This window comes from Urocampus carinirostris, chromosome 17 (genome assembly GCF_059441175.1).
Source record: "Urocampus carinirostris isolate Australia breed hairy pipefish chromosome 17, RoL_Ucar_1.0, whole genome shotgun sequence".
Taxonomy (NCBI): Eukaryota; Metazoa; Chordata; class Actinopteri; order Syngnathiformes; family Syngnathidae; genus Urocampus; species Urocampus carinirostris.
Genome location: NC_142365.1, coordinates 33,571,665 through 33,594,965, shown reverse-complemented (window position 1 = coordinate 33,594,965; position 23,301 = coordinate 33,571,665). Strand labels below are relative to the sequence as shown.

Below are 23,301 nucleotides of genomic sequence, written 5' to 3'. Positions count from 1 at the left end.
TCCGGGCAGTGGGCAGGGGATTCATCTTATCATATTCATTTGGATTTATATCTCATTTGAGATGACAAATTAACAATTGATATCATGCAATAATTTGCTAACAAACATACTAAATTAAATTCTGCTTGAAAAATCAAATAAATTAAAAAACGGACATATGAAGAAAGATGAGTACATGTTCAAGAATTTTTTATCCTATCTTCTACCTGGCAGTCACTAGCAAATAAGTGCAGGATCCTTAAATTGTTTTTGTTTTTTTTTTACAGAAAAATGAAACCAAGTTGGCAGCACGGCGGCGCAGTGGTTAGCGCGTGTGCGGCACAGTTCTGAGGTCATGAGATCGAACATCCTGTGTGGAGTTTGCATGTTCTCCCCGTGCTTGCATGGGTTTCCTTCCATTCCGGTTTCCTCCCACATTCCAAAAACATGCATTCCAGGTTAATTGGTCGGTTCAAATGGTCCCTAGGTGTGAATGAGCGAGTGACTTTACTGTCTCTGTGTGCCCTGTGACTGGTTGGCAACCAGATCAGGGTGTCCCCTGCCCACTGCCCGAAGATAGCTGGGATGGGCTCCAGCACCCCCGCGATTCTACTGATGATAAGCGGTGCAGATAATGGATGGATGAGACTCACTGTAAGGGAGCCGACATGGTTGTCTGCCATCTTGGTGCTACTGGTACGTAAAAAAATGGGAAGTAAAATGGTACGTTTTGGTCATTTTGAGTCCCTATCTAGTGGTCAAATAATACGCAATGTCCCTATAACATTTATAGCAATTGATTCAGGGAACATTTATCAAGTCATAGACTTAAGGCCATATTGTTGGCTAAAATTCACAATCAGTCACCAATACCGATAAATAGGCTACATACATAAAAATAAATCTGCAGACTAAAAAAAATAATGGTGTCAAATGATGATGTATCCAGTCATTTGTTGGGCCATCACAAGACTGCTCAACATAATTTGAAACAAAAATACAGCGCATTCACAGAATAACATAAGGAATTGGACAGGAAGCCATGATGTCATGATGTGAGGCTCCGCCCGCTGAGCGCCCTAAAGAGCAGGTGTGGTCCTTTGCACCTGCCTTCACCCAAGTCCCTCTCAGGTGACAGTAAGGAGAGGACGCTTTGAAGCACTAAACAGCTGAGAGAACAAGCTAAAGGAAAAGGACTACATCTTTGGTGCGTGTGATAAAGAATTCCTTACTCGAGGACTCAATGGGAGTTCTTTGTTTATTTTGTAAAACTGGAACATCGGGGTAATAGCAGGTGGCGGTGGAGGAGGTGCTTCCAAATGCACACAGGTTTTTCAAGCTGTCTAGTCAGCCTGGACGTCAGCGAGTGAAGTCCGACAACACAAAAGAAGATACAAAAAACTGATCTCAGGTGGTTGCCATGGTATCGACAGGGCTGCAGCTGTTGGGGAGCAGCCTCTGCTTGCTGGGCTGGGTAGGTATGATTACCAGTTGCCTGCTACCTATGTGGCGGGTGACGGCCTTCGTGGGCAGTACCATTGTGACCTCGCAAACAATCTGGGAGGGCATCTGGATGAGCTGCGTAGTCCAGAGCACGGGCCAAATCTCGTGCAAACCCTACGATTCCATGTTGGCACTAGGTGCAGATCTGCAAGTGGCCCGTGCCCTTACCGTGCTGGCGGTGGTGACCGGAGCCGCTGGCCTTGTTCTGGCATTCGTTGGAGGAAAGTGCACACGCTTCCTGGATGGGGTGGGCACCAGTTCTAAAAGCAAGGTGGCGATGGCGGCAGGAACAGTCCTAATACTGGCAGGATTGCTGAGTTTGATCCCCACCTCGTGGGTGGCCGGTGCTGTGGTCAGGAAGTTCTACAGTGCTGCAGTTGACCCACAGCGACGTGAGATCGGTGCCTGCCTCTACATTGGCTGGGGGGCGTCTGTCTTGCTCGTTTTGGGAGGGGGGCTGTTCATTGGCTCGTCGTGCCCCCTCAAAGGGCAAGGCACCAACAAGAACCCGTCCGTCCGTTACTTGATGGTTCGATCGTCTACAGGCCCCCTCTACAGGGTTCCGGCCACACGGACTTCTGGGACGCTTTTTAGTGGACCTCCCAGCTACCGGCCAGCCTCCAGCTGGTCAGAACCCACAGGTGGGATCCCCTTGGGTGAAGAGAAATCTGTAAAGTCGTGGGCATTGTCTATCAAGTCTCAGATGAAGCAATTGAACTCTGCGCCCTCAGAGCAAAGCGATACACCATCTGCGGTGTCTCAGCTGAAGCCAGAAGAGCAAGTTCACAAGACCTTGGACTCTGATGAGAGCCGACATGAAAATTATCCTTCCAAACCTTCTAAGACCTATCTCTGACCTGGATATAGTAAGTCAAAGATGCAGATCCGAACTAGCTGCCTCTTACATGAACAGGTCAAAGTACTCTTCACATTTGTACATTTTAACGACTAGGGTTGAGGGACCCTGGTCCTCGAATGGTATAGTCCTGCCTGTCATTCATGTCTTCCTTATTCTGTTCATCAGAATGCTCTTGAGAAGTCTGATAACGATCCTCTTAATTGAATAAGCAGTAATGAAGTGGGGAAACATTGAAGACAGGCAGGGCTGTAGCTCTCGACGACCAGGGTTCCTTACTCCTTACATAGACTGTTTAATACATAAAACGACAGACCTTGGATGTAGATAAAATCAGAAATTATCCAAACCAATACCATATGATACATCAAAGACCTGGTCTTGCTGTCTTTTGAGTTAACTTTCTCGCAGATCAGCATCCAGCATTTGACCTGGAATTATTCTTAAGATTATTGTTCAAATATTGTTTATTATTTGACATTTCTTTAATGTAATGTAAAATACTTTGTTTGATGTGAACTTAATCAAGGTACCTCCCTGATCTGTTGTATTTTTATCGGCAGTAGGCAGCCTTAATCAGAAAATGACAAAATGTCAAATGGACAAAGGAAGATTAGGGTAAGATTTCAGTTCGCTTTTTGGACTTGGACAACTCTTTACAGAACTCAACTGTGTCTCTTGGAGTTGCCCCCAAGATGGGTTGCTGGTTTATTGTGGTGTTTTTTTTTTTTTTTTAGCATTAACTCACACGTGAACGCAAATGTGGATTCAAATGTGTTTAATTATATCCAGCAATATGTAATTTTATTTAAAAAATAAAATGTGATTTTTTTAGAAATGTTGGTGTTGACTTTCTTCTGCTTGTACAAAATGTTGTTTTATACTATGTAGAAACTTAAATTAGGACGTGTGTCAAATGTTTTTTTAATCATCAATTTCCTGAATGAGAAGCAACGAGAAGAAACGTGAGAAGACAGCTGCTGCTTTGTGATGCCTGACGTAGAATGCCGTTCGCCTGTGGCTGGTCCAACCAGTTTGACAGAAAGTCTCCTGCTGTCTTTGTCGATGCCAAAATGGTTTCGCTCCACATCTTTTGCTTTCATATCTTTCACTTTCTTTTGTCTATTTTCTCTCATTCACGGTTGAGAAAGTCTGTTTGCTCTGAAAATGTCTAAATGGTTCGGCCCATCTGTTTTTTCTCATTTAGGAGGACTGTAACTTCATCCTCTCATACAGACTTTGTTCAGCTACCAGTCAGTCAGAGATGGGGTAATAGGCAAAAGTGTCCAACTTACAGCACTTTATTGGTCTTCATTTAAGGTTGCATGCCAAATCTTATTGATTGTGGGCGGAAGAGACACTTTACCTAGGAAACAACATGCTAAGTACCTAAAACAAAAGTGGCAGCAGTGGTTCAAAACAGGAATTTGGAACTGTTTGAGACATTCTGCTGGTTTGCTTTTGCTCACGAGGTCACCACTTATTTTGTCTATTTGTGTGCAGATAGTGTCTTTGCTGTACTGACTCAAGGAGTTTCAACCTCAAATGTAACAGTGTTACAGTGTACTACCGTTATTTCTGATCATTATTTGGTTGCATTTGAGGTGCTGGCTAAATTTTGGATGAAAGAAACTAAAGGATTTAGCGGCCGCAATATATGCACTGGCATAGTTTCTGAGCTCTCCGATCTTCTTTCAGGAGTAGTTGCGTCGTTTCCCTTACTTAAAGGCTCTATTGACTCACTCATGAATGAGTTTAATGCTACCCTGGCGAGTGTCCTGGATTCCGTAGCGCCCCTACGGCTTAAAAGACCTAAAAGACGCATGCCTTGGTTTACTGATGAAACTAGATTGCTTAAGAAAGAGTAAGAAATCTGAAAGAAAATGACGCGCTACCAAGCTTGAAGTTTTCTGTCAAACATGGTGTGACAGCTTGTGGAAGTATAAAGCAGCCCTTGCCTCTGCAAAATCAGCATATTTTTTTAAGGTGATTGCAGCACAAAAAAATAAGCCCAAAATCCTTTTCGACACTGTAGCATCGCTAACAAGGCAACATATTATTCCAGGTAGTTCTACCCATTCAGCCCATGACTTTATGGTCTTCTTTAATTAGAAGATTCAAAGCATACGGGAAGAGATTTCTAAAGACCATGTAAATATGCCACATATCAAAGGTCTGAAAATTATAGATGCGCGACATGGAGGCCGTCGAGGGATTTTTCCCCAATTTAGTGATCTGTCACTTGATAATCTTAAACAGGTGGTGAATACGGCCAAACCAACTACTTGCCTGTTTGACCCGCTTTGGGTTCGCTGATAAAAGGTCTTTTTGGTGTCTTTGGTGTTCTAAATATTATAAACATATCACTCTCCTCAGGTGTAGTTCCAGAGCCTATTAAGTCCGCTGTTAATAAACCTAAACTGAAATGACCCAACCTTGATCCAGAAAGCTTATGTAATTATAGACCTGTGTCAAACCTACCGTTTCTTTCTAAAGTACTTAAAAGAGTTGTGGCACAGCAGCTGAATGATTTTATATCCGAGAACAATCTTTTTGAATCTATGCAATCAGGATTCAGGGGTAACCACTCTACTGAGACAGCCCTGATTAAGGTAACCAATGATCTTCTACTGGCAATGGAATCTGGTGCTTCATCACTCTTGCTGCTGCTGGACCTTAGTGCTGCCTTTGACACTGTGGACCATAATATCTTACTAGAACGGTTGGAAAAATTGATTGGTCTCTCAGGAACCGTCCTCTTGTGGTTCAGAACCTACCTCTCAGATAGGACGCACCGTGTTAAATATGGTGAAATGACATCTGAGCCCTTTAGTGTTACCTGTGGTTTTCCACAGGGTTCAGTACTTGGCCCCCTTCTTTTCAGCATTTACATGCTTCCATTAGGTGATATTATTCGCAAGTATAATATCAGTTTTCATTGCTACGCAGATGACACTCTATATCTTCCGATGGAGGAATCTGCCACACTAAATTGTGGAAATTTGGAGGCCTTCGCAGGGTTGGGTGGGGTTACTTTAACTGGATTACTTTAAATTACTTTTGGATTACTCCAATACCAAATATGCTAATAAAAGAACAAAGAAACTAAATAGTAATAAAATTATGACTCACAACAGCTTTCTCTCCTGGCTTTGATCTCTTGTAAAACTAACATAAAATGCGACAGAAACAAAATGCCATTCCATGTGTTCTGTTACTCCCCAAGCCTGCACAAAATTTTATTTGAAACTAAAATATGAATTTTATTCATTTTTAGTTTCTTTTGTCCTTTATTAGCATATTTGGTATTGGAGTAATCCAAAAGTAATTGAAAGTAATCTCGTTAAAGTAACCCTTTCCAACCCTGGGCCTTCGTCACTGAGATAAAAGAATGAGTGTCACTCAACTTCTTGCGCCTTAACTCTGAGAAGACCGAAATGTTATTGGTCCATCTAAATGCAGTGACTTCTCAAAAACTGCTCTGAACATTGACAAATGTAATATCACCCAGCTTGACCCAGTCAAAAATTTAGGTGTCACATTTGACCCCAATCTGTCTTTCCAAACACACGTTAAGAAAATTACTAGAGCAGCTTTTTTCCATCTTTGCAACATTGCTAAAATTTGCCCTATGCTGTCTCAGTCGAATGCAGGGATGATAAATTATGCGTTTGTTACCTCCCGTTTCGATTACTGTAATCCGCTACTCTCCGGTCTCCCGAATAACAAAATCAGGAACCTTCAGCAGGTACAAAATGCTGCAGCGAGGCTTTTAACTAAGACAAGAAAGTTTGATCATATTACCCTGATTTTAGCCAACCTGCATTTGCTCCCTGTTAGCTTAAGATGCTTAAGGTTCTGTTGGTAGTATACAAAATCATGCATGGCCTTGCTCACTCATATCTTTCAGATTTAATTTCCCCCTATGTTCCAGTCCGAAGCCTTTGCTCTGAAAATTCTGGTCTACTCGTGACCCCAAGAGCCAAGAAGCGATCCGCAGGTTTGAGAGTGTTCTCCATTCGCGCCCCGGTGCTGTGAAATGCCCTTTCCCCTGAGATTCGATCTGCAACCTCAGTGGAAATGTTCAAATCTAAGCTTAAAACACACTTCTATTCTATAACATATGAATAACCTATATTTCATGTTGACAATATCTGTTTATTATTTGTTATTGCAACATCCATTGCAGCCTGGTCATCCTGGAAGGGGGATTACCTCATGTGCGGTTCCTTCTGAAGGTTCCGTCATTTTCCTAATGTTGGGGTTGAGTTTTTCCTTGCCCTCATGTAGTTTTTAGATCAGGGGATGGTGTAATAATAGTCTGTGGTTTGCAATAATCTATGGTCTGTGAAACCCTTTGAGACTTCCTGTGATTAAGGGCTATACGAATAAACATGTCTTGACTATAATTTGTATATATATATGTGTGTGTGTGTGTGTATATACTGTTACCACGTCCGTGCATCTGAGGTCATGGATTCAAATCCAGCTACCAGCCTTGCCCGTGCTTGTGTGGGTTTCCTCCAACTATCCAAAAAAATGTATGTCAAGTTGATCGGTGGGTCAAAATTGTCATAGGTGCGAATGAGTGAGTTATGTATATTGATTTATCAAATTTAAATGACTATGCAAAACAGGATAAAAAAAACCTCATGAAGAAGTGCAATATTAAAATCAATAAGTAAAAATTTTCGTATGCTGCACTTACATTAAAGCGACAATGTGTTTCATTTGACCACAAAATATTGTATTGTGTCGTGCAACCAAAAAGAAGTGCTAAAAAGCACGATGAAGAATAAAAACTACAGACTTCAAGTGACCAAAATGCAGCATACATCTTCTCAATATATTGTCCAGCTTTTCACAAAGGAAAAAAAAAAGAAAAAAGGAATCAAAAAGAACCAAAAACAGAAAAGGGAAAAGAAAGAAAAAGAAGAAAATACAAAAAATGATTAAAAAGAACAAAAGTAATAAGGAGAAAAGGAGGAAAAAAAACAATGCCAGGTACCTGTGGACAATTAGTTTATATTGTCAATAAATGCAAATTTCTCCTTGTTGATACCGTCCCTCTTTTTGAGGAGCCTCTACTGCGAACCCCATATGGAGCAATCATCTAAAGGAAAACCTTAACAGCACCCCCTACCACCCTTGACATAATATGCAACCATGGTCCCCTTCGATCCATGAGTGTACTGAATCCAACCGAGAAAAAAATTTACATACTCTAAAACACGCGATAATGCAGACAAATAAAAGAATATAAAAATCCGCTAAAAACCCACTCTGCATCATTGGATGTTGCTTGATGCTGACGGTTTAACCCCATAATTCACTTTTACAAGTAAACAGACTAGGAAAATTATTTTCTGTAGGCCAACCTAACTTCGCGTCTTTTTCAGCAAATTGCAGGCTTTGTTTTACCCCACTTTAGCCTAAATGAGCCCGTTAATGCTAAAAAGTACCCGGCTCCTTTACTTCCGATAAACTTAATCCAATAGTGATCATTTCAAATGATGACACATTGGTTAGGGAACTGAAACGCTGGTATATATACGGTACATTCTAGCATGCACCACCCACTACTTCTTATACAGGGGGAGTCGAGTCGGCGGCTCATTACCGTAATTGCGAGACCTGTTGCAACATAATATTGATCCAAATATATGGCCAGCAATGATACTTATATAGTATATGAGTATTATAAGGCACATGGTCAGCTTTTGAAAGAAAAAAAAAAAGAAAAAAAATAAAGGTTTTAGGTGAATCTTATTGTGCAGAACATACAGTACTTAAGTGTTCAGGCTCATTTTTGTCCTAAATAATGGTTTGTAGAAATGTCACGAAACAAACGAGGATACAAGCATATTTACCATGAGTGCGGATGGCACTGGGCAAGAAAGGGTGCGCGCTACCTGCGACGTTTAAGCTCCACCCATTCCTACCGCTCACCCAATGAAATTGCACTTTGTGCTATGCTAGAGCTTCTGGGTAAAATGTTTGTTTTGGGTTAAAGTTTGATTTGTGGCTTTTCATCATAAAGTGTCTCAAAAATGAGCATAGGTTGTTTAATGAGCTTCCATATAAGGGATGATTTCGGGATTTATAGTGACACCTTGACTAAAGTAAAGTTGTAATTGTGTCCCACATATGCTGGACCAAACCCTGTGAGGTTCAAAAAAATATTGGCTTTGCATGGGTATCAATTGGTGCGTTGTAGAGTTGCATACATTTTATTTCATCTCTGAGTCGTATGTACAAATGAAAAGAGCCATTTTTGACGCGTGATCCATAGGTTCCCAACCCCTGGTGTAAAATACGCTTTTTTTCGCCTACATGTATGTGCCATGTGGTGCTTTAAAGCCTTTGAAAAACATAAATAGTTCCAGAGATGTATCTAGACTCGTTGTCTGTCACAGCTCGCTCCCATTCGCTCACATCGTTGACTTCTAAGCGATGCCACAGTTTCTCGTCCTCCATCTTCTTCATCAGGTCCTCCAGAGCCACCTTGTAGGAGATGTTGCCGTGGTTTGCACGAGTGGTCATGCAGATAAGACCTCCTGTGCAGTCACAAGGTCAGCTAGAGTCAAAATTGGGCTCCAAAAGGTATCATGAGACCCCAGAGTGACCTCACCCTTCTTGGTAGCCTGGCACAATTCCTGGATTACTTTGACTGGAATGTGACTTGAACTCAGACCGCCCGCAATCACCACGATATCAAACATACCTAAGGGAGGCAAGCAGCACAGGTGAGCACTGGAAAGTACGGGTAAGATCAGGCCAGAAAAACACAGCCCGACCAGAACCAGGCCCCTGGGTGTTAAGGGACAATGTGCATTATTTAGCACTTCATTTGGAAACACAAAAAACAATATTCATTTGAAAGATAAGCAAAAACAGATAAACATGGATTTTTTTTTTTGAATACTTCTTGAAATTAGCTTTTATTTGACTTAAGATAATCCTCATCCAAAGGGGGAGCCACCATTTTGCTGCCAAGGCAACCGTCAAAACCTTTTTTTCCTTATTCTTCTTTTGCTTATTTTTTAAATTTATGACATATGCGTCAAACCGACGGCCCATGGGCCGCATCCGGTACAATTATATCCAACCTGTGAAATCATTTTATATACATTACTATAACTGCCTGGCTCTATAAAACACTGATAACGCTTTAAATACAGATTCTACACTGCAGCGCTTCTACTGCCGCCACAAAACCTCCCGAAAATGTTCCCGCAGCAATCGAGTTACCAGCCACTTCTAAAACTATCTACTGACAAACAACACGTCGGCTAGTTGAAAGACAAGACCGACATGTGCATTAACAGTGAGTCTTTAGTGTCAGGAAGCAGAGAATTGACACTTAGGGACGAACATCTATATATCAAGCTGTAACGGAAGGCTAAACAGGGAAAAGCAGGGCGTAGTTTCTGTTGCTGTGGACTACGTGGATGCTAAACCCTCACAACTGCCAAGCAAAAAGTTGATTCAGAAAACAGAGCCTTTAAAAACAGATGGGAGGATGAGTATATCTTTACAGACAATGCCGGTAAACCCGTGTGTCTTTTTTGTGGAGCTAAAGTGGCCGTAATTAAGGAATTTAATGTAAAACGGCACTACAAGACAAAACATCAGAGTAAGCTAAAAAAAAAAACTGAATGCAGAGCAGAAGATATAGAAAGTTGAAGAGTTAAAGAATATGAGGACGTAGCATATGTTTTTCACCGAAGCAAATCTCCCAAAGTGAAAAGCACACATTTTGTTTATGTTTCCATTTTCTTCATATTTTGAATTTGTATAGTTGTGACAGGAGATATTTTTACAGAGAGCAAAGTTTTTCTAAGTAATTTATTGTTTAAGTTTGTTTATTCTGGAATAATATTCCTATCTGTTTTGAATTTATATATATATTTTTTTAAAGTCAGGTTTTAGTGTATTCAATAAATATTTATCCAGTTCTGCCCACGACCAAAGGTGTAGCTTGAGTTATGGCCCTATGTGCAATTGAGTTTGACACTCCTGCTTTAAGATATTTTTGCTCATTTTAAATGTTATATTTCCTTATTTCTCTTCTTTTTCATTTTAAATTATTTTTCTTTCTTTTATTTTTTGTTTCTCCTTTTTTTATTTCTTTTTTTTCCCATTCTTTCTGGATTTTTACTCTTTTACTTTTTTATTTCTTTGTCCCTCTTTTCCCTTTTCCTTCCTTTTTTCACTTGCACCCCTTTTTTCTCAAGGTTTTTTCATATTTTCTCTCTTTTCCCTTTTCTGTTTATTTTCTTTCCTTTTTTCTGTCTTCATTGTTATGAGGGGGGTGAGGGTCAAACAGAGTTGCTGGATACAACCGGAATGTTTGATGTTTGATCTTACATTACACATTACACATATAATGTTCAAATATTGCACAATGTACCATAAGAGAGATTTTATTGTTAGGACTCGGGAGAAGGAGAGGTTATTTATGTAACAAATTAAAACCCGTCTTTTATAACAAAATCAAAGTTAAACAGGACAGTATAATAAATTTACATCTTTTATATTTGTGTCTGCAGAAGTTACCTTAACTGACAATTTTACCATCAGTGATGGATTTTTTTTTTTTAAGTTTACAGGAAAATTTTAAGGTCGTCTGTTTGAAGGATTAAACATTGGGCTATAAACCACAGGAGCAGTACGTCTTTAAGAGTCAAGCGCTGCACTTTAAGAAAGAGAGAGAGGCAGAGAAACGAAGAAAAACAATTACAGGTGAGAGAAAACGAGCCTGACCCGAACTTAATTGATATTTTAGGCCCGAGCCGGACCAAAATTTGTAGTGCTCGGGCTTAAGCTCTCAATTCTGCTGGGTTGGGCAAAAATGGAACATTGAAGATACATTGAAGATGGGAAGGACTAAATTTAAAAAGATTACTTAAAAAAAAAAATTCATCTTTAACGTTCATATCATCTTCCAACAGAGACATCTACTTTCCAATAGTAATTACTTGTACGGTTTTTATTCACTAATCCGAGAGTCAGCAACATGCGGCTAAAATGGTAACTGGTCTGCATTTCTGTAGCTCTTTTCAAGTCTAAGGAGCCTCGTGCGGCTCTTTGGCGCTGCCGAGGGACTCCCTTGGAGCGTTTTCAAAAATGTTTACACATTGAAAAGGATTGGGGAAGAAAATATATTTTATTTTAAGATGGTGTTTGTAGGAGGATTAACATGACAGTTTTAACAATTTCCAGTGCTGTAAAAGTGTGTGGAATAGATATCCCTTTTTAACGAGGAGTTGGTACCAGTTCACATGCTATTAGCTAAACTCTTCTGCTTTAGTCTCTCTCCACTGTCCCCAACTTTTAAAATGGGAAGCGTCACCAGGCATGGCAGGCGGCTGTTTTCAACAAATTAGCCAGGTATGAAGGTATGAAAAAATATATATAACTGGAGAACAGAGAATTCAATGTTTCTTGGACCAAATTATTTGCATTCATTGCCAATACGGATGGATTGCCTGAAAGTTTGCTCTGGATAGATTAGTTATTAAAATAAACAATAGTGATTACTTTGACATTCTTTAAAAGAGCTTCACGGAATTAGGAACACGGGCGCCAACATGTGTCATCATTGCAGCCTCTGCAGGTCTTCTATGATGCAAATATGTGTATTTGTTTGACACAGTCAAATGAAGCCTTCTTTTTTCTTTTTTGAGGTTTGGGTTGGTGTTTGGACTTTAAGAAGGCCTCTCCTTACTTTCACCACTTTCATGCCAGACTAACAATTAAATGGAAACAAAACAAAAAACTCCGGGGACAAGCATGACTTTCCAGGACTCCATCCCCTGTTTCTCTAGAAGTAAAGAAATAAAGACTGTGGGCTCTTTGAACTCAGGTCGACATTGTAAACACATACTTAATAGAGAAAATGGTTAACTTTCAACCTTTTAAGGACACCTCAAATGATGCAGCCCACCTTTAACTTCAAACCGTTGTTCCATTATACAACCCCTAGGAAAAAGTATGGACTCACCAGTCTTGGGAAAGCCCTTACCAAGACATTTTTATACTGTAGAACAAACTCGGTTCACAAACATGAAACAATCGTAAAATCATTACGAAGTGCATTCAGAAACACTAAAATAAATTAAGAAAAAACATTGCAATGGTCAGTGAATGTTACATTTATGGAAAAAGCGCAGGGAAATAAATATGGAATCACTCCATTCGGAGGAAAAAAGCATGGAATCATGAAAAAAAGACAAAGAAATGACAATCAAAACACAGCTCCAGGATTTAGTTGCACCACCTTTGGCTTTTATGACAGCTTGCAGTCTCTGAGGCATGGACCTGAGTGACAAATAGTATTCTTCATCAATCTGGTGCCAACTCTCTTTGATCGCAGTTGTTAGGTTATCTTTGCAAGTCAGAGCCTTGTTATGGACATTTTTTTCAATTTCCACCACACTCCTCTTTCCACGATTTTTTTTAATGCACGTTTACGTTTTGTAGCTGATGACATGATGGTAAAACAAAAAGTGCAACTGTTTTAAAACAACTTTGTCTTAAAAAGTAAAAATATCACATGAGATAGGCTCAATCAAATTACTACCTACTCCTCGTCATTCCGTTACTCTCTCTAGAAATGCCTGTTTACGAGGAAACAAAGATGATCCTATTTCTCTGTATAACCTAGTGCAGGGGTAGGCAAACCAAAATGTTGAAAGATGTGAATCAGGCTTCGACTGTGAAACATCTCATGAGAAAATATTGTTCTCGTTTTGTCTCTCTTATTTTGTGTATTATTCAGAGATATAAGGTAATAGACCTAACAGTATCTATATTATCAACGTTTGCCTTCTTGGGAAGGGTTTTCCCCGCTTTATTATCTCCTGGGTTGCAAAAAGACTCGCAGCAGTAATGTAGTTAGGAGATGCCATCATCTTCTTAGATCTATTTTTGCGCTCCTCTTATTTCTCCAGAAATTTTCTCTTACTTCACTGGGTACTGGAATGTATAACATGCTTTCTCTAGAAAGTTATTCCCACATTACTCTTTTTGTTATTTTATAACTACTCTATATGGAGCAAACATTCAGGCAATCCATCGGCATTAAGAATGAATGCAAATAATTTGGTCCAAAAAACAATGAATCCTTTGTACTTCTCAGGTATATTTATCTTTCTACCTTTAGGGTCCATGGCTGATCTGTTGAAAACAGCCATATGCCTTGCTGATGACGCTTCCCTTTTAAAAAGGGAAGAGCTTGGGCCACACAACCACACGGGACAGGGGAGAGAGCAAAGCGGAAGAGCAATGCACTGAGTTCAGCTTGTCGCTTGTGAACTCGTACAATCTCATTGGCGAAATGCAAAACCTATACCACACATTTTTACAGCACTGGAAATTGTTTTGCATGTTTACCCTTCTACAGGAACCATTTTAAAATTAAATATATTTTCCTCCCCAATCTTTTTCAATGTGTAAAATTTTTTGGAAAAGCACCTAGAAGCCGTTCAGCAGCGCTAAAGAAACGCATGCGGTTCCTGAGCCACGTGTTGCCGACCACTGACTTAGTAGGAAGGGAAGGAGTAGGTCACGAGTGCCTTGCATTCTCCCTTGTCACACCCTCTTTGTTATTGACCAGCTGGAAGTAATTGTGGGGAGGAGAATTAATGCATTTACATCAAGTGCTAATGTTTTGTCATCTTAAATTCCTACAGAGCGTGCTATAACACAAGGTAAAATATTGGGCCATTGTATTTCTGACAAAACATTCCCAACATTAATTTTGAATAAGCATCAGTTTTGCAACACTCCAAAACACTATTTTCACCAGCGAACATCCAAACCTGTTAGACAAGGACCTAGTGACAGACATGCTATCGAGCCCGAGTTGTATGTTTGCATGGACTGCACTATTGATTTTGAACAAGCATAAAAACCAACGCCAAAGTATTTCCAGCTCACAAACGTCATACAAGAGATCGATTACCTGACTGGACAGGAAGTGGCTCATCTCCCAGCAAAGCCATCTTGAGGTCTTTGTATACACCGCTCTGTCGGGCTTGTTGCAGCATCCCCTCGCTGCCGTCAACACCCACAAAGTGCTCGAATCCTTTCTGTTTCAACTGTGCCACACGCCAGTTTGGTCACAATACTTGGACTTTGAGTTGAATGATTTTTCTATCAAAGTTTGTCGCCCACCACTTTGGCCGCCAGGCCTGTGCCGCAGGCCACGTCCAGCACCTCTGCTGCTTTCAGCTCGCCGCTGAAGTGGGCAGCGATGCAGCTTGCTGCTAGGGCCGGCGCACGATACTCGATAAGTTCAACATCCTGTTGAATGAGGTTAGAATGTTTAGTGTCATTCCCAACTACACATATTATTAGCATACTCACCAACTAGGGCTGCACTAGAGGTAAGATTTTGGTAACCCGGTCTAAATTTTGGCCCGGTCACAGGCATAAAAAGTCAATCATTAAGTTGAGCCAGGCTGAGTTTCTATCTCGCAGATGTTTTTTGGGGGGGATTTTCCTCCCAAAAATTTGTTTTATGTTTCTTTTCTTTGTGGAGGTTCTGCACAGCATGCACGCTGCTCGGCGGGTGTGCTTCTCACGCACTTCTGCGCCACACTTTGGCCCCGAAGCACGCACTTCGGCACACTCAGATTTACTTCGGGCTAAGTCCCTCAAATTAAATTAATCAATTAGGCTAGGACTGGTTCGGGCTTTTGTACCCGCTGGCTGGGTCAAGCTGGATTTTTTTAGGCCTGATCTTACAATTTTGGCAGCACAATTTTAGGAAAAAGAAAAAAAAAAATTTCAGACAAGTATTGCAATTTTCGATTTTAAAAGTGCATTTTCTGTGATATTTTTTTGTGAATACCCAACCCTTGGATGCATGGTCTATGCGTGCATGCACTCTTCCATGGTTGGGGTCGAAAGTTAGTGGGCAAAAAAAAAAAAAAAAATACTGACGGCATCATGTCGTAAACATGCTTTATAAGGAATGCCCGGACAATATTGCATGTTTTGCATTTTCAAAAAAATTAAGAGAATTACAACCCATGCAGTCATTTTTGAGTCCACCTATGCATTCCAGGGTTAGGATAAGCAAAGATGTGTCTGTATGATATCACCAATCACTGGTCACTTTTGGAAATGCCTAGACATACCCTTAGAAAAATGTATAAAATACTAAAGTTTAGTTTTTCCGATTGTGATCAACCTTGAACTGTAGAGTAACTTTGTGTCCCTACAGATATTTTTCATTCTATTTGTTAGCGTAGCACAGTGCTTCTAGATTATTTTCTGCCATGCCCCGAGGGGTGTCACTGTCCCCTAGCGTAGTGGATGCAATAACACATCATTCCAGGACATCCATCCATTTTCTGTGTGCCGCCCATCCTCAATAGATTTGCGGAAGTGCTGGGGCAGGTGGATGAGGTCCCTCACTTCACTGGTTACTGTTATGTCGCATGCCATCTCTGGAAAGTTTTTTCCACGTCACTCTACCAGCAGCATTTTGGGCACCGCGTATTGGCATTCCTTCATAAAATTAATTGTGTGTACATCATGGACACTAGCGTGGATTTTGCTGCCGCCTACAGCACACAGTGTGTCTCTCAATCCAGACGGAGCAGCCCATCCCAAAAAGTAGAAATTAAACCTCGGTGTCCAGAATGCAAATGATTTGCGCATGTCCCAAAAGGCAAGTTGCACTGGCAGTGCATAGTGTCTGCAGTGGGAAGGTGTGCCTGAATGTGTATGTTTGTGCATATAATGCGAATGCATCCCTCTGTTGTAGTGAAAGAAATTTACGAGCAACGGCTCTTTCAGCTCGATTTAATAGAAAGACCTGGATATTTTAGCTTCCAAGAATGCTTTTGTTGTTTAATTATTATATAATGTTCTGCACAAAATCGTTAAGATTTGTCAATTTAATAGCGCTCTTACTTGTGGCATTGCGGCAAGACGGTTTCCATTGTGTGAAGTCATTACACTTACATCATATTTCGTTTTGCTATTGTCGATTGCCGTGTTGTATTGAATGGAGCCGTGTTCTTGTTTGCTTGCTGTTGTGGAATGAATATGCTTAAATGCTGAACCACAGTGTCCTGCTTATCTTCTCACGCATAAGGAAACTGCACACTCTAATATATCCTTGACAAAAATAGTTTAAAAGGTGGAAAAATAAAGCAAAAAGAAAAACCACAATTAAAAAAAGGAAATATGAATGAAAAGGGGAAAAAAGACTGAAAATAATTAGAAAACTAGGAAAAAAGATACAAAAGAAAATAAAAATAAAAGAAAAAGGTTATGTGAGAAAGACAAATCAGGAAAAAAAATAGGAAAACGAGGAAAAGCAAGATTAAAGGGAAAAAAAAGCTATGAAAAAGGGAAAAGAAAGAACCATGACCCACATGCAAAGATTAAATTAAACAACAAATTAATTTGGAAAGGAAACAAAGCAAGGGTGTGGACTATTTCCAAACCTTTCTGCACTATTCGTTGAACCATTGGCACAATTAATTAGACATGATGAAGGCATACAAGGAGTAAAAGAGCTAAAAATAACATTGTTTGCAGATGACATACTAATATATTTGACTCAACCCGACAAAACTTTTCCTAGATTGATGGAACTCATAGAAATTTATAGTAAATACTCTGACTATAAAGTTAATGTCATAACAACACAGGTTCTGACGAATAATTATGTTCCATCACAGGGACTAAAGGAGAGAGAGATACAGTACAGTATTAATTGTAAGAGCAAATCAAGAGAAAATTCAGGGGTAAAATTCATGAAAAGATTTGACACGTGATTTCATGTCAACTATACAAAATTGAACGAAGAAATTAATCGGGATCTTAAAAAAAAAGGTCAAATATAGTATTAAATAGAAGTTCAAAAATAGATGTAGTTAAGATGAGTGTTTTGCCAAAGCTTTTGTATTATTTCCAGTCCCTTCCAGTGTTGGTTCCCAAATCACAATTCATTTAATGAAAATCGAGGTTTATTAAGGCTGGGAAAAACCCAAAATTGGATAGAAGACTCTGCAGCTTCCCAAAAATAGGGAGGGGGGGGGGGGGGGGGGGGGGGGGGGACGCTGGCTTTGCCTAGCCTAGATAAATACTTTAACGAGGCACAAACTAGACCACTGATATATTGTGTAAAGATGGTTATGTTGCAAAATGGAAAAGTACAGAATTAGGAGGTACGAAATTGTAATAGCTTATGAAACAAATATTAAATAATGTAAGTAACTAACTGAGAGAAATAACTAATAATACAATGGGAATATGGAGTGAGATAGTAAGAAATACAATTTGGAAAAAAAAGGAAGGCAAGAATTAGGAGCCGATTTGCCTTCGGCCAATCGATTTATTCCTGGACCTAATAAAAAAGGGTTCCAACAAGGGGCATGCAAAAGGTATTACAGCAATATCAGTGTCTGAAATAACTTCTGCCCGGACGACGGGGGCGTGCATCTTTTATGTTGGGCGTACAACTTACAAAACGTCTCCGCACGGGTGGCCGACAACTTTTTCAAGGAAACTTTTTTTTTTTCCTAATCAAACGTTTTCTTTATTAACAGGGACGTGCATTTTCATATCATTTTCCAAAGTAGATGCACAGAGGACACAAGAAAAAAAGAGAAGTGGTTGGGAATCAAGCCAAAAACCTCAGCCCCAAAAGAAATATTCAAAAGAAGCTAACAAAATTTATGACGCTACAAAATGTAAACATACATTAAAAGCATCATGGAAAGAGGAGTTCATGTGGCTTGTAGCAGACGACGCAACGCAAACATTGCATGAATGAAAATGAGTAAATACAGAAACATACTGATGGCAGATGGAAAACAGCGATGTCATATACATGCAATGAATGTTATAAGTATATTTATAATAAACGTTATTTTAAAGAGTTGTTCTGTTATAAAATATGATTATCAATCCTTAATACTTTGCAACAATGTTGTTGGTGTTTTTTTGCGATTAGTTGTCTTATTGTGATTCTAGTTGGGAAAAATGGGGCAGGCAACTTTATGGCTGGGCAGGCAACTTTTCAGAGTTGTATGTCCTGGTGTCCTGTAACTTTTTGTCATAAGTTTCAGACAAGGGCAATATGCAAGATAGTTAAAAAATGGAAAGCTGCAGAGTTTTGTGAAATTGAAAAAATTAATTTGGGTTCAGAAAGGTGACTATTTTCGTTACCTTCAACAGAAAGACTACTTTCACAAAGAGATAAAACTGGGTACTAGTCATAATGTCATCAACTTTTTTGAAAAAGCCTATAAAAGGTAAAACTTCTGAAGCAATTTCTAATAAGTATGGTTGTTTGATAGCTTGTAGTGGGCATTCACAACCAATGTTCCCTCTAAGCTGCGTGTGTGCGCAATTGCGCACTACCCAGAACTTTTCCGCTCACAAGAAAATCTAGCCAAGCTCACAAAAATCAGGGCTCAAAATTGCTAATTAAGAAGCAAATTAAGTCAAAGTTACAGTGCATGAAGGTAAAAATACACGGGTTGGGGAGAACAAAGTTGAGTAAAGTCAGTTTTTCGAGAACCGGCTTCTTCGGCTCGGCTCAGTAAAAAGAACCGGCTCTTTCGGGTCCTAAACGGCTCTTCAGGTGTTTTTTTCTTCTTTAATCCCTACACGACCAAATTGTGCACAAAATGACTTAAAGGAAGGGGGGGGGGGGGGGGTAATGGAACAAAAAAGAAAAAAAAAATACCAAAATGAAAAAGTAGTGAAAAGCTGAGAAAAAAACAAACAAAAGGAAGAGAAAAAAGAATGAAAATTTCAGGAAAAAAAAACCTGAAAAAAAGAAAAGAAACAAAGAAAAAAAATAAATAGAGAACAAAAAGAAAAAAGTAACAGGAATTCAAAAAAAAAAAAAAAAAAAAAAAAACAGGGAAAAGAAGAAAAATTTTGTGTTGTATTCAAATGATTTTCCAATTATACCAAGTCAATCTTGTTGCCAACATTGTACTTCCACTAAAAAAATGTGATTAAATACAGTTGTGTATCGTGCAACCGACTAAATAAGCTCCCAAAAATTAAATGGAAATCTTGTGGGGGCGGCAGTAGCTCAGGAGGTAGAGCGCTCGTCTTGGGATCAAGGGATCCCAGTTCGAATCCCGGCTCGCCCGTGTTACATGTCGAAGTGTCCTTGGGTAAGACACTGAACCCCTAATACCCCCAATAAGCAGGTTAGCGCCTTAGATGGCTGCAAGGCCGCTATTGGGAAATGTGGAGCACATTGTAAAGCGCTTTGGGAAGTCATTGACTTGAAAAGCACTATATAAATGCAGATCATTTTATTTCATTTTCATTTGTGAAAGAATTGTTGTAAAAACAAATGACGTTTGTAGGCCGTACAACCATTGCAATAATACATTAGTCAATTCATTCAAAAATGAAAAAAAACATTTGCATTGCCTGAAACTCAGTAAAATGTAACGTGATGTCAAGTTTTGGACATGTTTGATAATGACTTAGTTGCCACACTTGGGTTTGCTGTTGCTTACTGTTATTTCAAGCATTGCTCACAGACTTTGTGTGAACGCTCAGACCCGTGGAAAATTAGAGGCAACATCGTTCACAACTCTAGATTTAAAAAAAAAATGGGGGGGGAAGAGAATTTAAAAACAACAAGACGAGTGGTGGAATATTTGTAAAACTGAGTGCACATCGACTAGCTCCCAGATTCTGAGGGAATTAAATTGGAAGAATGTCGTGAAATATTGCATTACCCCCCACAGAATTAGGGGAAGTTTTTCTGAGGTTCAACAGCCATGCTGGATAACATATGGAGAGGTCGACGTTGACCACATGCACAAATTACTGGGAAAAATTATGGTTTGTTTTAAAGAAAATATTGGGATATGAGATACTTTAAACATTCAAGGTGTTCTATTTGGGCCATTCAATAAGATAAATATTACAGAGAAAGGATGATTACCTTTTAAAATTGTACTGACAGCCAGCAAAAAAAGTAATAACAAGATTATGGAACAAACAAGATCTTCCCATTGTGGAACAGTGGGTGTCCACTGTGGAGAAAATATTTGGTACAGAGGGGACCACATTTTGAATAAGAATACAGGAAACCCAATTCATTGAAAAACAGGGAAAAATTGATGGACGATAGGGAAGATAAGATCACAACTTACGGACAACGAAGAGTGGACTTTGAAGAAAGATTTAAACGTGAAAGATATTCCCCAACACTGAAATGTTGTCTTGGTTTTATTTTGTTCTCCCCCTTCTGTTTTTTTGTCGTGTGTTCAAAAAAGAGAAACAAAATAAGAAAAAAGATGAAAAAGAAAAAAAACATTGAAAAAATAAAACAAAAGAAGAAAAAAGCAAGAAACACACATTTTCTGGGGTCCCTTTGATCAGAAAATTAACAATAATCATGTATGATGCCCATAATTAATTAAATATATATATATATATATATATATATATATGGGCAGCACGGCGGCGCAGTGGTTAGCGCGTGTGCGGCACAGTTCTGAGGTTGTGGGAACCTTCTTCGTGGGTTCAATTCCAGCTCCTGGCCTTACTGTGCAGAGTTTGTATGTTCTTCCCGTGCTTGCGTGGGTTTCCTCCGGGCACTCCGGTTTCCTCCCACATTCCAAAGACATGCATTTCAGGTGAATTGGCCGGTCCAAATTGTCCCTAGGTGTGACTGAGCGAGTGAGTTGTCTGGCCCCGTGTGCCCTGCGATTGGCCGGCAACCAATTCAGGGTGTCCCCTGCCCACTGCCCGATGATTGCTGGGATGGGCTCCAGCACCCCCGCGACCCTACTGAGGATAAGTGGTTCAGCTGATGAGATGAGATATATATATATATATATATATATATATATATATATATATATACACACACACACACACAGTGGGACCTCGCTACTTCGCGGTTCCACGTTTGTGTGGCTAAAAATAATAATAATAAAATAAAATAATTTTTTTTAAAAAACAAATTTTTAAAATATTTTTTAAGCATTTTTGAAGGGGCGTCGCTACTTCGCGGATTTTCACGGGTGGTTTTGGTCCCCATTAACCGAGGGATTACTGTATATTGGTTGGGGCGGCAGTAGCTCAGGAGGTAGAGCGCTCGTCTTGGGATCAAGGGATCCCAGTTCGAATCCCGGCTAGTCCGTGTTAGATGTCGAAGTGTCCTTGGGTAAGACACTGAACCCCTAATACCCCCAATAAGCAGGTTAGCGCCTTACATGGCTGCAAGGCCGCTATTGGGAAATGTGGAGCACATTGTAAAGCGCTTTGGGAAGTCATTGACTTGAAAAGCGCTATATAAATGCAGATCATTTCATTTCATATATATATATATATATATATATATATATATATATATATTAGCACAACAGCGGCGCAGTGTTTAGCGCGTGTGCGGCACAGTTCTGAGGTCATGAGATCGAACCTCCCTGTGTGGAGTTTGAATGTTCTCCCCGTGCTTGCGTGGGTTCCCTCCGGGCACTCTGGTTTCCTCCCACATTCCAAAAACATGCATACAGGTTAATTGGCCGGTCCAAATTGTCCCTAGGTGTGAATGAGCAAGTGAGTTGTCCGTCTAAGTGTGCTCTGCAACTGGCTGGCAAACAGTTCAGGGTGTCCCTTGCCCACTGCCCAAAGATAGCTGGGTTGGGCTCCAGCACCCCCGCAACTTTACTGAGGATAAGCGTTGCAGATATTGGATGGATATTTATATCTCTTGTTCTTCTTAATTATAATAGCATTTAAAATTTCATCCGCAAGTGAACTCATTTGATCTTCAAACCTTATTTTACTAAGTAGCCTAAAAGTCAAGCAACATAATGTAAATTTCAAATATTAACTTTTCAGTGCAACAACAAATGAACTATGGAATCCAAGAATAAACTATAGATTTTTTTAAAGCTATTCGTGAAAAACATCCCTGAAAAAACAGAGATAATAAAAATATTTACAAATTTAAAAAAAAAAAAAAAAAGCAATTTGTACATTTAATACTCTCAGCAAATGTTAAGACAACAACACAGAATCCCTGAGAAAATGCTTATTGTCTAATCACGAGAGGAAAAAAATCGTACACATACACCGTTTTAAACAATGACGTATGTTAAAAGATGGTTGGTTGTGTTTAAAGTGCATCACTGCTCTGCAAAAATGTTTGTGATAAGAGTTGTTTTGAGTACCCGATCGTAGTTTTGGGCCCATCCGCTGTAGAAGTTCATCTGGTCCTCCAGTGCACCGCTTTTATGCACGGACAGGATGACGTCCCTCGCCATTTCAAACGTGCGAAACTCAGCTGACGACATCGTGTACTCCACTCCTGCAAGCACACAGCAGAAAGTACATAAAGTAGGTTTCCCTAAACCACTAGGGTCGCAGGAGCACAATTTCCTGTGGTGCGTCTCAGGCAAGCCATCCATCTCCAGGCCAACAGTAAGCTAAAGATGCTAAAGAATAAACACCGCAAATGTGACAAACTTTAGGGCGTTGCTTTGCAACAAACCAATCCTCTTCTGGATCATTGATTTCTGAATAACAAAAGACAACCAGCGCATAAACGTTAACACAAAAATAAAATAAAAATGTATATTTCATTTCTGACTTACCAGACAAGCATAGGTAAATCGGTTCACGGCTGTGCCGTATAGTTACAGGACTTCCCTCAAATGGCGTTGAAACCACAGATATAGATAGAAAACTAGATATGTCGGAGTGCTGTAGCAGCTCATTAACTAGCGTGCCGACGTCGGGGCCATATTGGTCGGGTCAACGTCCACTTTAGATAGATAGATACTTTATTCATCCCCGAAAACTTTAGGCAATTTATGTACTGTATTTTCACAATTATAAGGCGCACCTAAAAGTATGTAGTTTTTTTTTTTTTTTTTTTTTTTTCAAAAGCTGACCATGCGCCATGTATGTGGATCAATATTGAGTCACAAGGTCTCGGGTGGTTT

At 39.7% G+C, this 23,301-nt stretch overlaps 3 protein-coding genes across 3 annotated transcripts in view; 2 read left to right on the top strand and 1 right to left on the bottom strand.

Moving 5' to 3' along the window:
• The first annotated feature begins 18 nt into the window (after positions 1–18).
• LOC148349854 (claudin-4-like) lies at positions 19–3,155 on the top strand. The gene has a single exon (XM_088321269.1). It carries the CDS (start codon positions 1,400–1,402, stop codon positions 2,336–2,338), a length of 939 nt encoding a protein of 312 aa, XP_088177395.1. The 5' UTR covers positions 19–1,399; the 3' UTR covers positions 2,339–3,155.
• Positions 3,156–8,545: 5,390 nt separating this feature from the next.
• Positions 8,546–22,988, bottom strand: mettl27 (methyltransferase like 27). Its single transcript, XM_088321274.1, has 6 exons — positions 22,951–22,988; positions 22,528–22,664; positions 14,519–14,647; positions 14,307–14,442; positions 8,970–9,062; positions 8,546–8,895 (listed from the first exon to the last, which is right to left on the bottom strand). The coding sequence occupies exons 2-6, from the start codon at positions 22,648–22,650 to the stop codon at positions 8,693–8,695; spliced, it is 684 nt and encodes a 227-aa protein (XP_088177400.1). The 5' UTR covers positions 22,651–22,664; positions 22,951–22,988; the 3' UTR covers positions 8,546–8,692.
• The window catches only part of nf2b (NF2, moesin-ezrin-radixin like (MERLIN) tumor suppressor b), a 50,288-nt gene continuing 49,575 nt past the window's right edge, over positions 22,589–23,301 (top strand). Inside the window, exon 1 of the mRNA XM_088321262.1 lies at positions 22,589–22,777. Within this exon, the coding sequence (XP_088177388.1) occupies positions 22,604–22,777 (174 nt within the window). The 5' untranslated portion in view covers positions 22,589–22,603. The remainder of the gene's footprint in view (positions 22,778–23,301) is intronic.

Bases quoted from the DNA above. Each gene is read 5' to 3' on its own strand.
- mettl27 (XM_088321274.1), bottom strand. From the start codon at position 22,650: ATGTCGTCAGCTGAGTTTCGCACGTTTGAAATGGCGAGGGACGTCATC. The intron at 14,648-22,527 runs GTACTCAAAACA...CTCATTCAACAG, and splicing joins GGGCCCAAAACTACGATCGG to GATGTTGAACTTATCGAGTA. The intron at 8,896-8,969 runs GTGAGGTCACTC...GTGACTGCACAG, and splicing joins GTGCCAGGCTACCAAGAAGG to GAGGTCTTATCTGCATGACC.
- LOC148349854 (XM_088321269.1), top strand. From the start codon at position 1,400: ATGGTATCGACAGGGCTGCAGCTGTTGGGGAGCAGCCTCTGCTTGCTG.